General features: G+C 38.2%; 2 protein-coding genes across 2 annotated transcripts; both read left to right on the forward strand.

Annotated features, from left to right (window-relative positions):
* Positions 1–1,709: 1,709 nt before the first annotated feature.
* Positions 1,710–2,642, forward strand: LOC123607703 (olfactory receptor 2A25-like). The gene has a single exon (XM_045497114.1). It carries the CDS (start codon positions 1,710–1,712, stop codon positions 2,640–2,642), a length of 933 nt encoding a protein of 310 aa, XP_045353070.1.
* Positions 2,643–12,678: 10,036 nt separating this feature from the next.
* LOC123607704 (olfactory receptor 2A12-like) lies at positions 12,679–13,611 on the forward strand. The gene has a single exon (XM_045497115.1). The coding sequence runs from the start codon at positions 12,679–12,681 to the stop codon at positions 13,609–13,611; it is 933 nt and encodes a 310-aa protein (XP_045353071.1).
* Positions 13,612–18,176: the final 4,565 nt, after the last annotated feature.

Genomic DNA, 18,176 nt, shown 5'->3' on the forward strand with positions numbered 1-18,176 from the left:
ACTCACTTTTGTTTATGAAAGCTTTCAAATACTAACTTAACAGAAAAGTGGATGGGGAACTGATAGGAACTCAATTATGAGTTTTTCTAGGATTCTTATTTTGGTGAAATTCAGATGGATTCTGGACTGAAGATACGGAGTCAGACAGGCAAGAAAACAGGAGGAATGGCTTAAAAGTTACAATGATTCCAACTTCAGAGCACCCACTGTGTGGTGAAAGTTTTTTTTTAATTTACTAAGCCACAAAAAATGAAAGATTCATGATAAATAATAATTATCTTTTCACATAGAGTTAAGAAGCTTTAAAATATGTTACTAATACTATGAATACGAATCTATAGTTAGGACTCTTGCTCTAGCCTTGGATAGGGACAGTACTTTTTAAGTCCTAGGCTATGATCCACCATGAAATCATTCAACTGACATTTCAAAAAAATATTTTTAAGTCTATTTATTTTGAGAGAGACAGAACACAAGTGGTGCAGGGGCAGAGAGAGAAGGAGAGAGAGAGAATCCCAAGCAGGCTCCATGTGGTCAGTGCTCAGAGCCTGATGTGGGGTCATGAAACTGTGAGATCATGACCTGAGCTGAAATTAAGAGTCAGACACTGAACTGACTGAGCCACCCAGGAACCCCCTAACCAAAAATCTTACTAAATAATGGAATAGAATAATATAGAAAACACACTGCACGTAATAAGGACTCAAGAGTCCTTAAATTAGTGTAGGAATATAGATAGGTAGGTAGATAGATACAGAATGTAAATATAACATAGAGTATAAGAGGAGTGGTGGGGTAACATCCTGATGATGAGATAGCACAATCAGAATAGAACATTGTGGGTACAAGAGTCAAAAGACAAAGGTCTCCATTTGAAACCTGGCCAGAGTTGTTGCAAACAACCTGACATTCTCTCACTTTGTTCAAGATTATTCTGTCAGTGAAGATCACAAGGCTAACAAATAATTTATATATTGAAGGCAAAAACTCATGAGAAAACCTGATGGAAGCTTTTCTGACATTCACCTTATCCTTCTTCCCATCCTCATATTCTAGATATATTCTAGCTAAGAGACATCAGTACAAATTCACACGTATGGAAATATGCATACTGCAATCTGAGAATATGCACGGGCAAACCTCTGATAGAATCATTCCAAACTGAGGAAAGTACCCGCTCCTATGAAGACCACTTAAGTATTAACATTTGAACCGTGATGAAAGTTGGATTGGAAAGAAACATAAGATTTACTGAATACTATTAATTTTTTTAAACATTTATTTATTATTGAGAGACAGAGAGACACAGAGCATGAGCAGGGGAGGGCCAGAGAGAGGGGGAGATGCAGAATCTGAAGCAGGCTACAGGCTCTGAGCTGTTAGCATAGAGCCCGACACAGGGCTCAAACCCACAAACTGTGAGATCATGACCTGAGCCGAAGCTGGTCACTTAACCAACTGAGCCACCCAGGCATCCCAGATTTACTGAATATTTTAACAGAATATTAGCATTTAGCTTATTGCAGTGAAAAAAATTTCCTTCTGTTTCATTTGGAATGAATAATTTTCACTTAGTAAGTAACTAATAGGACAAAAGCATCCTTGAAGATATTTTCTTAGGAAATAAACAACGACAAACACAGATCCATCATGTTTAAACCCTTCCCTCAGGCATTCAGGCTTGGTGAGCCCCACTGTCTCACACAGAAATGGGGAGAAATAAGACCTCTGTCACAGAGTTCATCCTACTGGGATTTCCTCTCAACTCAAGGATTCAGATGCTTCTCTTTGGGCTCTTCTCCCTGTTCTATGCCTTCACCCTGCTGGGGAACGGGCTCATCCTGAGACTCATCTGGCTGGACTCCAGACTGCACACCCCCATGTACTTCTTCCTCTCCCACCTGGCCATCGTCGACATAGCCTATGCCTGCAACACGGTGCCCCAGATGCTGGTAAACCTCGTGAATTCAGACAAGCCCATCTCCTTTGCTGGCTGCATGACACAAACCTTTCTTTTCTTGAGTTTTGCTCATACTGAATGTCTTCTCCTGGTGGTGATGTCCTATGATCGGTATGTGGCCATCTGCCACCCTCTCCGATATTCTGTCATCATGAGCTGGAGAGTCTGCATCACCCTGGCATTGAATTCCTGGATTTTAGGAGTTCTCCTAGCCCTAGTACATCTAGTGTTACTCATACCATTGCCCTTCTGTGGACCCCAGAAAGTTAACCACTTTTTTTGTGAAATTATAGCTGTCCTCAAACTTGCCTGTGCAGATACCCACATTAATGAGACTATGGTTTTGGCTGGGGCAGTATCTGTGTTGGTAGGACCATTCTCCTCCATTGTGATATCTTACATTTCTATTTTATGTGCCATCCTAAAGATTCAATCAGGGGAGGGGCGCCAGAAAGCCTTCTCCACCTGTTCATCCCACCTCTGTGTGGTTGGACTCTTTTATGGCACAGCCATTATAATGTATGTTGGGCCCCGTAATGGGAACCCCAAGGAGCAGAAGAAATATCTCCTCCTGTTCCACAGCCTTTTCAATCCCATGCTCAATCCTCTGATCTATAGTCTGAGGAACAAAGAAGTCAAAGCTGCTCTGAAGAGGATGCTTGAAAAAGAGCGAACTTCATGAAAATCTGTAGAATAATAAAATAACTGAGTTTAAAGGGACCCGAGAAATCATCTCATCCAATATTTACCAGGATTCATAAACATGCTCAAGGGCATCCTTTTCATCTTCACACTTTCCTAGCTCCCAAGAAAGCTCATTCTACTTTCCTCCCTCTGGCATTGCAAGTCAATGCTACACAAGAAAATGAAAATAACTTCTGACCAGCTGAATAGTGGACATACTTGTAATATAATTATATTAAATATTCTGAATGAATGGAAATAAATTTGTATATTTTTCTGCCATCAGGACTCAGAGACAACATTTTATAAAATAAAGGAAGGTATTGGCAGAATGTTTAAGATACAGCAATTAGCAGAGATTGATACATGGTAATTTCAATATTTGAAATCCAGCAGTTATCTACTCTTTAAAAAATAGTTCTGCAATTAAAATACAATTCCTGTATAAATTCCCGTGATAGTAATGCTTTCTAAGGCATAATCAATTTAAGTTAGGAAGAGCATGAGCCATGGCTTCATGGGATAGAGAATGAAAAATATAACTGTGACGCCACGACCAACAAGAAAAACACAAAAGATGTCTGGCTAGTAAATATAAGGACACGGTAAGAACTTGGGCAGTATAATCCTGAACCATATTCCAAAAGTTATGGTTATTCTGAAAGATCAAGTCAGGTACTTGGGAAGCAAATGCTATGCAAGTTGGTTTGTGGCCCTTAATCATATATACCATGTGGTAAGGTTTCATTGTCTGACAAGCAAGTAATTAGCTGTCTTGGACTGAGTTGTGTTCACTCAAAATTAATATGTTGAAGTCATGGCGTTGTAATACCTCAAAGAGGGATGTTTTGGAGATCGGGTTTTATGGAGGTAATTATATCAGTGTGAGGTGTTTAAAGTAAGCCTATCCCAACAGAGCTGATGTCCTTATAAGAAGAGATTAGGACACAGATATAAACATGTGAAGACACAGGGAGAAGACTGCCATCTACAAGCCAAGAAGAGAGACCTTGGCAGGAATCAACCCTGTCCACACTGAAATCTCAGACTACTCACCCTCTAGAACTGTGAGAAAATAAACTTCTATTGTTTATGCAAAACAGTGTGTGATAGTTTAATATGGCAGCCCTAGAAAACTAATATATTATCTCAGAGGTAGAACAGAGAATCAAATGAATATAATTAGCAGAGAGCCAAACGTTGTTAAGTAGAAGTCAGTTACCAAAGATAACATTTAAGCAGCTACTGGAAAATTCTCCGCTATGGGGAAAAATGACAAATAGAGAGTTTATTTCAAGTCTGGAAAGTAAAATCTTTTTTCTTAATTGTAAAAGTCTTTTATTGAGGTCTTTGGAAAAAATAAATCTATAGTATCATTGTATGAAAGTAATATTAGATATTTTCAGGTTAATTTTCACTTAGTGAAAGCACAATGATCACAGGAAAATTATTTATAAATTTTTCCAAGCAATGCATTTTTATGAGACTCTCTGAGAATCATATAAGCAAAATTTATCTTGAAAATTAATTAAAGCTGTGTGAAAATAGATACCATTATGGACAATATGGATATATATGTGATCATATATATATTAATATGTTAACATAGTATTAATATATATACTTATTTATATATATTCCTTCAAAAAATATAAGCACTGGTCAACAGAAATAATGTAGCAAGGATCTCCAAAAATCTTCTGCTCCATAAAGAAAAAAGTACTCTGACAAATTGGTATAAATTGACTGTTTAAGAACTCTGGGGGGAAAAAAGAGGCAACAATCTGGGGAGTGTTCATGCAAGAAACACTGCTGACCTTGTTAAGAACAGTGAGTTTTGGGATGGTTCAACTTGCTGTGTTTCCATCACTTTCTCCCCAGCTCTGCAGAATCCTCGAAAAGCAACAGCCCTACACTCATAGTGGAAATCAGCATCTCTGCAGCCTCTGGAGAGGGAGAATAAGGTTTAAGCAATATAAGAGCAAAGAAGTAAATAAATCTCTAGTATCATTCTACAAAACTAATCTTGGGTTAATTTTCACTTTATGAAAGCATGACGATCACAGGAAGGTTATTTATAAACCATTGAAATTAAGTTGATTTAACCTAAACCATATTATTATAAATTAAAATGCTGATCATAAGCCCAAGGGGCAGCCACTAAGAAAATAACTCAAAAAATATACAGTGCACTACAAAATATTTAACAAAAAGGGGCCAGTAATGAAGGAATGAACAGAGGAACAAAACATCAAAACATCTGACAGCAAATAGCAGTTAAAGTATAAATGGTAATGTTAGGATTAGAATTTAGGCAGACCATGAATGCTGTACTCTTAAACTCTAATCCAAATTGTAGAATTAAGACTAAATTTTGTCAACCTCTGAGAATACAATGAGCACTTTACATGTTTAATTAGCAATGTAAAAATATATATAAAGTAATATTGATCACCAAAGAGAGGGAAGAGAAGAGAGAAAGAGAACAGAAGGGATAAGTATATAGAAGTGCATTTTTAAACGTATTCTATGAAACAGTCTCTACAGAAAGCAGGCACTCTCAACGACAGAGAGAAGGCATGAGAGGGAAGCTTACAACTGGAGTCTTGTCAGTGCCTTTAATGATGATGGATTTACTCTCTTGAGATAGGAGGTCAGTGGGCACTGCTGATTCACACGGATGTGTACTAGGCAAACATTCAGTCCAGAACACTGTATTTGGGAAGAGGTCTGGCAGGACATTTTAATTTAAGTGTTATCAGCATGTAAAATCCTTGGGACCAAGGAGGCCCCATAGAAAGTGGTCAGAAAATAGATACAAAGAACAAACCTTGAAAAATGCCAGTGTTCATAGACATGGGAAATGAAGAGAAACCAGCCAAGGAGACAGAGAAGGAAGAGCCAGAAAAGTAGAAGGACCACTGGTTGGGGTGGGAGGAGGCAGAATATCATGATAGTCAAGGGAGAGGAGTGTTTCAAAGAGGGAGCAATGGACTGTGTTAAATGCTGCTGGCAGGTCAAGTCAGATAAGGATAGAGAACCGGTCATTGGGTTTAGCAAAGTCAAGATGATTGGTGAGAAAAACGGTCTCACATTTGACTAGATATGTTTAAAGGAACAGGAGCAAAGGCATTTGAGACAAATGGCTGGAGAACAGTTCTTGAGTAGGCGGGAGGGCTGGATTCCTGGCGTAAGTGGTGGACTGTCCTTCATGACGGACAACCCAGTGACTTCGCAGTAACAGCCGAGGAGTTGGGAATAAGTGCAGGTCCAGGAACTCCATCAATGTGTTAGTTAGGGTTGTGCGAGTTCCTGTTTGATTCTTCTGTGTCCTCAGTCACTGTCAGTCAGTAGCTGGGACTGTGGGTGGGAGGACTCATGGGAGGCTTAAAGAGAGAAAATAAGAAAAATCACCTGGCGAGGAGACTAGAGAAACAGGAAACAGGAAGCGCTCTGGTAGCATCAGGGGCCAAATTGATGTGAATACTCATGAATTTAAAGGGGTCTGAGTCGTCTGGGTTTTGTGTTTTCCTCCAGATGTGTGGAGGCGGACAGAGACATTCATTGTTGTAATTCAGTCTAACACCTAAAGGCTTAGCACAGAGACACTAAAATTACCTCCCTAAAGTGTGTGATGGAAAAATAAATGTTAAAAAAAGGAAGAAATATTTAGGGAGTGGCTTGCAATCAAAGGAAGACAAGAAAGCACGGAGGGAATAAGGTTCAATCTCTGTGAGTTTCCATGTAAAACTAAGTATTTGCAATGGGAATTTTTTATAATTCACTTTACAGTAACACTAGTCAGCAAAGATTGTTCACTCCCTGGGGAGGATCTAGTCCTTTGACTATAGGTGCTTCTTTAACAAGCCCCCTGGGGGTGGGGGGCACACTTACACCGTAACATTTAAACCATTCCAAAAGGGGACATGGAACCAGGCACACTTGAAGATCAAGTACATAAGACATCCAAATACTTGAGGCTTGTACTGTGTGATGTAAGCCATGAAATATGACTTGTATCTGCTACATTTCAGGCCAAGGTCCTCCTGAGTAGGATCACTCATGCCATTCTCCCTGAGTTCTCACTTTTCTGCATAAATAGGTGCGCGCATACATACCCACACGGATGACAAAGCTGGAGAACTCTGGGCAGGTTTTACACTAGTCTGTAGGGAAGACAATGTGTGAAGACGCTTTGTAATGTGTTCCCTGGATGCACAGGTATGCCTCTGTGAATTGGGGTGGTTGTAGGTGATCAGAGTACAACACCCTCATATCCACACGTGTCTTGAACACTCCTGAGTACTGTCCTTTTGGTCAAGGTAGAAAGGATATCTGTGTCTCCTCATCCACCAAACCCGCTCCAGGGAGTCGGCGACTCATTCCCCCATCTCTGTGAGTTTTCCTGTACATTCAAGCCCAGTTTAAGAGATACACCAGAAATAGCATTCCCCTTTGTACAAATCATTATATATAAAGCTGGTTGATGGTTAACACAAGAGCAAGCCAGAAGGCTGGCAGAAATCGTCAGGTTTAAAAAGAAGGAACAGTCTCCTTTGTGAAGACCTCTTTCTCCCACTATGTTGCGGGGGGGGGGGGGTTGTCCTCACAGTATTACCTGGCATTCATGCTGTCACAACCCCTCCCCAGTCACACCTATGGGAAGTCACGCCTGGTGGAATTAGATGTCTGTGACTCATGGTATCAAACAGAAAGGAGCCTAAGAGGGATCTAATCCTTTAGCCTCCTTTTATAATTGGAGAAGATGAAGCCAGAGATCTTCTGCAATTTTCCTTGACCTGTCATTTCTTCCCCCGCTGAACTACCTGCTCCTACTACAGCTTAGAGATATTTTCCAACCAGGAAAGTGAGAACACTGGGGCTTCTTTTATAAGCCTCCCAGGAGGGAGGTGTTGGTCAGTGGCAGGGACACATCCTATACCTATTGGACAAAGTTCCATTATTATTTTTTCTTTATCAGTGAAGCTGGGAGAGGTGCCTGATTCGCTTATTCTTATTTGGCGTTCCAGGCTTACTGTTCAGGGATGGGAGTCCTCATCCTAGGGAAACTCTTTGTCAGATCCTAGAATGGAATTATGTGACCACTATTGTCACTTAGTAAAGTTTAGAGGAAAGTACAGCTCATGGAAATGTGGTAAAAGCCACTACTACTAAACGATTTCACCTCTGTTCTGTGTCTGGCACCATGTTCAGTGACAACATTTGCTTTATAAAATTTAAAGAATTTAAATGAGCTCTTTATTAAGTCACTTTTGAGAATTGCTTCTTTTTTAATTTTTAAAGTTTATTTTTATTTTTTTTGTGAGAGTGCACATGTGAGCTGGGGAGAAGGGCAGAGGGAAAGAGATAGAGACAGAAAGAATCTTAAGCAGACTCTACACTCAGTGTGCAGCCCAACACGGGGCTGGATCCCATACCCTGGGATCATGACCTCAGCCAAAGTCAACACTCGGACATTCAACCAACTGAGCCACCCAAGGGTCCCAAAAAGTGTTTTTTTGAAAAAAACAAAGCAAAAATGTGTTGTTCTTAAATTTTAAAAATGCAAAAAGAAAAAAAAGTAAGAGAGTCCACATCAGTGTGTTTAATATTGTAATGAGAAAATCTTTTCTTTGGATTCTGTGTAAGAAATATCTGCAACTCTAAGATCCTCTAATTTGTATTCTGGCAAGTTTGTTCTCCCCTTTCACATTTAGATCTAAAACCTACCTGGAGTTTATTTTGTGTATTAGGTGTAGTAGGGGCCATGTTTTAATTTTGTTCCACATAGATAGTTAACTGACCTGGCATCATGTATCACAAACACCAGCGCCACCTTTGCTGTAGATCATATGAGTGCACTTGAATGTGCATGCATGAGTGTGTGTGTGTTTCTGAATTTCTGAGTCAATCAAGTTGTTCCATTGATCTGTTTGTTTTGCCCAATACCACATTGACTTAATCACTGTGACTTTGTGATAAGTATTAGTAGTTGATGGACTAACTCCTTTTACCTCATTCTTCCTTCTCAAGATTCCCATGGCTATCCTTGACCTTTTGCATTTTCATATAACATTTACAATAAGATTATTAATTTCCACATGTAAAAAAAACCTGCTGGGATTCCGATTTGAATTTCATTGAAAGTATAGATCAGTTTGGAGAGATTTGGAACTTTACAAATTTTCCAATCTATAAACACACACACACACACACACACACACACACACACACATCCTTCATTTTGTGCATTGACCTTGAATTCAGAGTTTTACAAAATCACTCATTGATTTCAATAATTTATCTATAAATTTTTAAAAATGTTCTACATACATAATTGTGTTTTTGTGAATAATGACATTTTATATTCTCCATTTTAATTCTTATGCCCTTTGTTTTTTCTTTTCTGCTTTATTTCTGGCTAGTTATAGAGTCAGTGCTAACTAGACATTAGTGTAAGTGGAGCACAGTAAGCTTGTTTCCTAACTCAGAGAAAAAGCTTTTACTATTTCATTAATTAGGTATAATATTTCTATAGGTTTTGTAAATACTCTCTCTCAGATTAAGGTCCTTTTCTTTTTATTACTTATTTTTTGAGAAGGGGGGAGAAGGGGCAGAGAGAGGGAAAGAGAATCCCAAGCAGGTTCTGTGCTGTCAGCACAGAGCCCCATGTGGGCCTTGATCTCACAAACTGTGAGATTTTGACCTGAGCTGAAATTGAGTCAGATGCTTAACTGACTGAGCCGCCCGGATTCCCTTAAAGTTCTTTTCTATTTGAAGTTTGCTAAGTCTTTTTTTAGGAAATGGGTCCTGAATTTTATCTTGTTGGTGGATTTTTTCCCCAATTAGTATTGTACAGTATCTCCTCTGTGCCAATAAATGCTTTGGAATGGTATTATGTATTTATGTGGCCAAGAACTTGTTTTGTCATTTCTTTTTTTCTCTTTTTTCCCCTTTTTTTCACTTAGTTTTTTAGCCTTTGTGTATGTTTGTGTGTGAGAGAGAGACAGAGAGACACAGAGAGAGTTTGATTTATGTTTGAGTGGTTTAGGTATGATTCTTGAAGGGTTTTGTAACTTGTTTTTCTGATTTCCATCTAATATGATTAACTCTTTTAGTGACTTACATTTACATGTAATGTGATAATATATATACACATTGATTAATGCCAGCTTATTTTGTGTTTTTGATCAAAATTTTATTTGTTCCTTTCTCCTTTTTTCCCTTCTGCCTGCTGCTGGATTGATAATGTTTTTAATCTATTTTATTTGCCTTATAATTTTGGAAACTGTAGATTTGATGTCTGTTTTTGATGATTTTCATTAATTGGTAATATCCAAGTTTAATAAATTATTCTAAAAAATTTAAAGTCACTGGGGTTTCAATTCTTATCAAGAATCTCAGCACTTGCCACTTATCAAACATCCCTTCCTTGTTTAGTTAGTATTTTTAAAAGATTTCATCTCACCTCTTCAAAATACCAAAATAATTATTTTATAATCCACAGGCTATAAAATTTACCAGCATAATTTTTCAAGTGCTGTGTCAATATTGTTTGTGTATTTTGATTTACCTCTAGTTCGCTTTTATTCTTCCTAATATACTTTAATAGTGTACTAGGAAGGATCTGTAGGTATCAATACCCTTCTTATTTGTATATCCAATAATGCGTCACTTTGCTCTCATTCATTCGAGAGAGTTCTTGAAGATACAAAATTGTGGAACATCAGCTTACCTCTTTGGCACATTAAAGGCAGTAGCTTATGTCTTCAGACCCTTTCCTGCCGTCAGCAGCCATTGAATTGTCGTTCCTATGTATTTCATTGTTTTTACCTTTGGTAACTCTTAGTACTTCCTCTTAATCCTGGAAAAAGTAAATGATAAAACAGTCTAACAAAAGTTGCTGAAGACACAAATGAACTTATTGCTGCTATGACAAAATCATGAAACCTATGAATGAAGTAAAAAGAGCACCATAATGAATCAATAACAATGTGTATGGTAAGAATCACCTTTAAAGTCTTAGGAAGGAAAAGTAAAGTCATTTAAATTTTTAAAAAATTAGGTAGATGGGATAAATGTTAACCTGGTGTCAGTCATAGAGTAAACGTACAATTAGGGTATAGTTATGAAAAAGTCTATCACGTGGTGAAGAGAAAAAAAAAAACAATCTGAAAGGATTTTGGAAGGGACATAAGTTGATCGACTACACATCGATTGAATAAAAGACCCACAGGGTCTAGATACAGTGAAATGTAGGCGATGGAGGAAGGACGACAGTTGGAGAGATAATTGTTAAGAACTTGCAATCACTGGGAATTTTTATTTATCCTATTCTGTTATCAGAATACATTTTTTTATCTGAAGATTCACATATTCTTCAGTGATGAAAAATACCTCATTTTGCTTGACTGTACATTTAATTTTTGCACTCCTTAAGTGGAATGAATTTTTTTTTATCATTTAAGGATTTAGGTCTATTTTGAATTTTTGAGTTCTATTTTGAGTTGATTTTGTGAAATCTCTTCAAGTATTATATCTTCACTGTTCTCTCCATTCTTTTGCTCTGGAAACTTTACCACGTCTAAGTTTAGCTGCTCAGTCAGATTAATCATGTCTCAAGACTGCACCTCCAAAATGGTACCCCTTTGTTTGTCTGTATTAACATCTGGGAGGGTTCTTAAATGTGACCTTCCAATGCACTATTTCTCTCTTTAATGTGAGGTCTGGAAATGATCTTCCTTATTGGTTACAAAATGGTGTGGCATCATGTCTTATTTCAAATGTCTGTGCTTGATTCATTTTATACACTCTTTTTTTTGTGGCTACCTTATTCATTTTTCTCAATTTATCAAGCATTTTAGTAATTGTTATGCCTTTATTAATTTATTGGAGCATCCTAACCATTCTTGGAGTCTTTGGGAGATTGTGCCATAGCTTTATTAAATCTTGAGTGAATTCCAAGTTCCAAATGTTTACTTTGTTTTTCCTATTTAGCAAGACTTATTTTTCCCAAAATAAGGGTTTAGGCACACCTGCTGAGTGAAAGATTTTTTTTTAGCATGCTTTTTTGCTTTTTCCACCTTTTCTTTCTCTCTGTCTTGTAATTTTGAATTTTTGTTATTCTTCACCCCAGCTCCATGAGCCCTGCATATGCAATATAGAAAATGTAATATGTAATATAATAGTGTCTCAGGCTCTGGTGATCTAATGAGAGACCCAGGAAGCATATTGTCTTCTTTGTAGTCACCTTATCCAGCAGCCCGATAGCTGTTTTAAACTTCTTTTTATATCCAAGCCCTTAGGATTGAGCAATTATATTAGTATATTCCATCTCCCAAAACTTGCCTTGACTCTCTGTAAGAGCTGAGTTCCGAGTGTAACTTTCTGCCTTCATGCTTGGAGCATACATGTTTCTGATTCATTTCTGGCATGGTGGGAATGACCTCATTTTAAACTCTGGATATCTATTTGGGGGGTTGTATTTTATATTTTGATTTCTCATCTTCATGTGTTTGAAGTAGAGGAAGGCTGAGGAACCCCTCTTGAGCACAGGTCTTTCTTCTTAACTAAATATACAACCAATAGTGTAAATGCAATGATAACATTGTTAGTGTCTGTTATTATTGTTAATAGTATTTCTGGGAGAAAATAGAAATTAGTGGAAGTGGAGGTAAATGGAAGAGAATCTGACTCTATCTCCTTATTAGTTGCAGCTGATTATTGCTTACAGTGAATTTCAAGAAATGACATTTCTTCTATTTGTTAAACAGTAGCCAGAGACTCCAATTTTTATGTGAAGCCTACTAATTTTTAATATCGGTAAATAACTAAATGTGTTAAATGTCTCCGAAAGCCAAATGGACAGGTCAACACCACAGACTTTGGACTGGATTGGATCCATGAATTACTGATTTGTGGCCCCTGCATAAATTCTCACTCTGTATGAACAGATCATTCCTTTCTCCTTTTCTACCCCTCAGCTCCAAAACTCCTATCCTACGTGTGGCATTGTGTCTGTGTGTCAAAAGAACATGGGAAGCAATCAGACATGGATCACAGAAGTCATCCTGCTGGGATTCCAGGTTGACCCCAAACTTGAACTTTTCCTCTTTGGGTTCTTCTTGCTATTCTATAGCCTCACGCTGATGGGAAATGGGATGGTCCTGGGGCTCATCTGCTGGGATTCTACACTGCACACCCCCATGTACTTCTTCCTCTCAAACCTGGCCATTGTCGACATGTCCTATGCCTCAAGCATTGTCCCCAAGATGCTGGCAAATCTTACAATGCAGAAGAAAACCATCTCCTTTGCTCCATGCCTACTTCAGACTTTTTTGTATTTGGCACTTGCTATCACAGAGTGTACGAATTTGGTGGTAATGTCCTATGATAGGTATGTGGCCATCTGTCACCCCCTACATTATGCTGTCATCATGAGCTGGAGAGTGTGCACTATCCTGGCTGCCACTTGCTGGATATTCAGCTTCCTCTTGGCTCTGGTCCATATTACTCTCATCCTGAGGTTGCCCTTTTGTGGGCCACAAACAATCGACCACTTTTTCTGTCAAATCATGTCAGTATTCAAATTGGCCTGTGCTGACACTAGACTCAACCAAACTGTTCTCTTTGTGGGCTCTGTGTTTGTTTTAGTCGGGCCCCTCTGCCTGGTGCTGGTGTCCTACACATGCATCCTGTTCGCCATCCTGAGGATCCAGTCCTCGGAGAGCCAAAGAAAGGCCTTCTCCACCTGCTCCTCCCACCTCTGCGTGGTGGGGCTCTTCTTTGGAAGTGCCATTGTCATGTACGTGGCCCCCAAATCCCGCCATTCTCAAGAACAAAGAAAGATACTATCATTGTTTTACAGCCTTTTCAACCCTATGCTAAACCCACTGATCTACAGCCTGAGGAATGCTGAGGTGAAGGGTGCCCTGAGGAGATTTCTGAGGAAGAAGACATCAGTGTGAGAGATGGTTTGGAGTATTCCAAGCCTGTGAGTTTTCCTCATGGTTCTGGGTCCTTGAATGCCCTTCTGAGTCCCTTAATTTAACAAACTCAGTAGTCTTTATCTTTGGATTTCTTATAAAATGAGAGTATAAATACTCTAACCATTTAAGCCATTAATACAAAACCTGAGATAAACATTATGAAACAGAAAATTGTAGTCTAATCCTATTCATGAACAGAGATGCAAATATCTTAAAGAAAATATTAGTAAAATAAGTCCACAAAATAATATTACATTTTGATAAAGTTTTTATCTTCCAAATGCAAGAATTGCCTAACATTAAAACAATGTAAATAATTTACCGCATTAAAAAGATATATATCAGTAGATCCAAGAAAGTGTTTGACAAAATTCAACATCAATTCATGATAAAAGTCTTTAAACCTAGTATAACAGTAAGTATTCCTAAGAGGATCTACCAAAAAACAAAACAACACATATAATAGATATCATTCTTACTGCTGAAATGCTAGCACCTTTCCCTGTAAGATAAAAATAAGATAAAGATGTAGACTATCACTTGTTTCCCGTGCTTTAACCTTTTTACTAGAGACCCTAACTGGCACAGTTAGACAAAAAGGAGAAATACATGTGCACACACACACTTGCAAAGGAATAAACAGACTGTGATTACATACAAATGACATGATTATAGATGTAGGAAATCCAAAGAAATCTTTTGATATATTATTAAAATTATAAGAAACTTTAGCAAAGCAGCTTGATACAAAATCAATATAACGATCAAATACATTAAAAAAATTTTTTTAGGGGCGCCTGAGTGGCGCAGTCGGTTAAGCGTCCGACTTCAGCCAGGTCACGATCTCGCGGTCCGTGAGTTCGAGCCCTGCGTCAGGCTCTGGGCTGATGGCTCAGAGCCTGGAGCCTGTTTCCGATTCTGTGTCTCCCTCTCTCTCTGCCCCTCCCCCGTTCATGCTCTGTCTCTCTCTGTCCCAAAAAATAAATAAATGTTGAAAAAAAAAATTAAAAAAAAAATTTTTTTTAATGTTTATTTCTGAGACAGAGCATGAGTGGGGGAGGGGCAGAGAGAGAGGGAGACACAGAATCCGAAGCAGGCTCCAGGCTCTGAGCTGTCAGCACATAGCCCGACACGGGGCTCAAACTCACAGACCGTGAGATCATGACCTGAGCCGAAGTCAGACGCTCAACCGACTGAGCCACTCAGGTGCCCCTCAATTACATTTTTTATATAACAACAAATAATTGAAATGAAATTTTGCAAAATGCTAGTGAGACTATAGGACTTCATTTTAAAACTCTTCGGAATAAATTTAACAAACTATGTACAAAAAACTATAAAGACAAAGAAAACTTATTGAGTTTCAATAGTAACTTGCCGTGCCTGGGTGGCTCAGTTGGTAAATACACAGGTAAACAACATGAAATATGCCAACTTCTTGGACTGGGAAACATAATATTATAAAGATCCAATCTCCTCAAATTGATTAATATATTTAATGTAGTCCTAATCAATATCCTACAATATTTCAGTGGTGTGGGTATGTGCAGAGTTTCACAAGCTGATTTTAAAATGCAAAGGGCCAAGACTAGTCCAAGTACTATTTAAAAAGATAAAGAATGAGGTGAGAGTATTTAATTTTTCCGTGTGCCATAAAGCGCCAGTAAATAAGACAACGTGCTGCTCTTCCAGGCACTGACCAATAAATAAACTGAACAGTGTACGAAGCACAGAAGCAAGATTCATGCCTTTATAAAATGACACCTGCTATATTAGAGATGTGCCATGGCAGTTCAGTGGGGGAAAGGAAGGGCTTTGCAGTAAAGAGAGCCGGCACACTTAGGGAACCATGTAGATACTCAAAGGGCAAAAAAACCTCAATTCCTAGTGTTTTCAAGACCTAAGTGTCAAACATGAACTATACATAAAGCTTTTAAAAGATAAGAAGGGGAAGGATTTTTAAAATAACATACAAAATTGTTAGTCACAAAAGAAAACATTGATGAATTTGACTAGATTAAAATTAAGAATGTCTATCAATCAATAAAGGTGTAAAAAGAGTGGAAAGACAAGATGTGGAGTCTTCTTCTACCTGTTCTTCTAATTTATTGGGTCTCAGACATTACCTCCTCAAAGACCAGCATATTTCAGAGTCACACGTGTCTGGAACAGGTGATTTTCTATCATATCGCTCCAGTTTATCTTTGTACCCAAATCACTTTTTACAAAATAAACAGACCTTAGGAATAAGGGTAAAATGGAGATTTTTCTCTTTCCTGTCCACCTGGTAGATGAGCCATTTTCAGATGTTTTGGGTGGGAGAGTTTTCTGACATATAATTACTCCCTCTCAGCAGATTTTTCCTTGTATTTCGTTGGCCAATATTGAGCCAAATGGTGATCTCTAAATAGTCACTGACAAAGAGGATGAAATTGAGAATTTGGCTTAGATCCATTATGGTTTAATCAGTGAGACCCACTTTCTCTAAGTTTACTATCTAATACCTCAAGAATATCAGTACTAGCTCAGGAAGTGGTAATGGCCATAAGGCAGACAACCAATAGTATCTGCTAAATGGTTCAAGTTCTGACGCAAGATTTCTGAAATCTTGAGTAGGAAATTGAAGTGTGCTAATCTTATCCTTTAGTATTAGGGATCTAATGGATACTCTCTCACAATAAGACATAATGTTTAAAAACCTAAAGGCTACAACCTCTAAATATAATGAAAAATTGTTATATCAAAGAGATTGTATTAAGAATCTGATAAGATTAAAAAGGACTCTGAACTAGAATAAACATTTTAGTTACATAGTGGGAACTTAATTTTCTTTCTGCTAGATTTTAGACACACACACACTTAAAAATAGCATGAGGAATATGAAACAATTTTCATTAAAATGTTATCTATTTATCCTTTCCTCCATTTATTTATCCAAGTACACAGAGATATGTGGGAGTCTACTAACCAAATGACTGGGTGATATTGTTGTATTTTTCTGAACTGCTTATTTTCATTTGGGGAAAATATTCTTTTTACACAAAATAAAGAGTGAAAATACTTTCCTAAAATATCATGTGATTACATTTTGTTAAATTATTCATCCATCTGTCCTATTAGCCCTGAATTTGTTTATTTACTTGAAGAAATCTCTGGGATTTCTTGAGCTATTTAGCCATAATAGTTATTTCAGGGTGCTTTGACCTGGAATAATTTTAGATTTTTTTCTTTGTACTTTTCAGAATTGCTTTATTTTTTACATATGGAGCTCATTTCCATTTTACAACAACAAAAAAAATCATTTTTCCCCCTAAAAGTTGGTGGAGAGAGAGGCTGGTAAAGAAGCATGGAGACTTTGGGGCTCCTGGGTGGCTCAATCGATTAAGTGTCCAACTCCAGCTCAGGTCATGATCTCACAGTTGGTGGGGTTGAGCCCCGCATCAGGCTCTCTGCTGTCAGCACAGAGCCTGTCCTGGATCCCCTGTCTCCTTTCTGCCCCTCTCTCACTGGTGCTCTCTCTCTCTCTCTTCTCTCAAAAATAAATAAACATTACAAAATATTAAAAAAAAAAAAAAAAAGGAGCATGGAGACTTTTAAGAAAGAGGGTAACATGAGTGTAGCTCTCCTGTTTACCACTAGAATGTGAGCAAGGGGAATACAGATTTTGTCTCCATCAGTTGTATCCCTTAGTGTCTGACACATTACTGGTTTATGATAAACGTTTGATTAGGGAAGATAGTAGTGGTCAGCACCCACTCTCCAATCCTGAGCAGGGTGCAATATAGTGTTGTTGTCGCATTGATCGACCCAACCAAGGAGACACAATTTCTGGAAAAGTCTGCTGGAAGAAAGAAACAACACCCCCACTGAAGTCCATTTATCCACAGCACATCAGCAGTGTGAACAAGTTTGTATAGAAAACTCTTGGGACGCCTGGGTGGCTCAGTCAGTAAAATATCAACTCTTGGTTTCAGCTCAGGTCATGATCTCATGGTTGATGAGTTCAAGCCCTGCATCAGTTCAAGTTCTGTTAGCACTGAGCCTGCTTGGGATTCTCTCTCTCCCTCTCTCTGCCCCTCCTGTGTGCATGCTCTCTCTCTCTCTCTCTCTCTCTCTCAAAAATAAATAAATAAACTTTAAAAATTAAAAAAAAAGAAAACTCTTTATTAGGCTAATATTTTCCCTCACCTGATTTCTAAGCAGGAAGTATATAGCAATTAACAGCTTATAGATACAAGTAATAAAGGTGATAGTAACCAATTGCTGTGTTTTTCCCCCCACCTGGACTCTTAGTCCCTCTTCCTAAGGTTTTCTCTATCTTTCAATTCCCATCAGCCGCCTCAAATAATATGTCCATCCTTCAGGAGATTTCCATTCTCCTTCTATCTGGACTGGCTGTTCCCTGGCAATACCATCTGCCTTTACCCCGTGTTAGATTCCTCAGTTCATTAATCTCATGTCTTCCTCTTTCTCAGTGTAGTCCCCTTGTTTTGATGGAGCACATCCTTAAACAGCTTCATACAGTTAGAGATGTTTATCATGAC

The sequence above is a fragment of the Leopardus geoffroyi genome, chromosome A2, assembly GCF_018350155.1.
Source record: "Leopardus geoffroyi isolate Oge1 chromosome A2, O.geoffroyi_Oge1_pat1.0, whole genome shotgun sequence".
NCBI lineage: Eukaryota > Metazoa > Chordata > Mammalia > Carnivora > Felidae > Leopardus > Leopardus geoffroyi.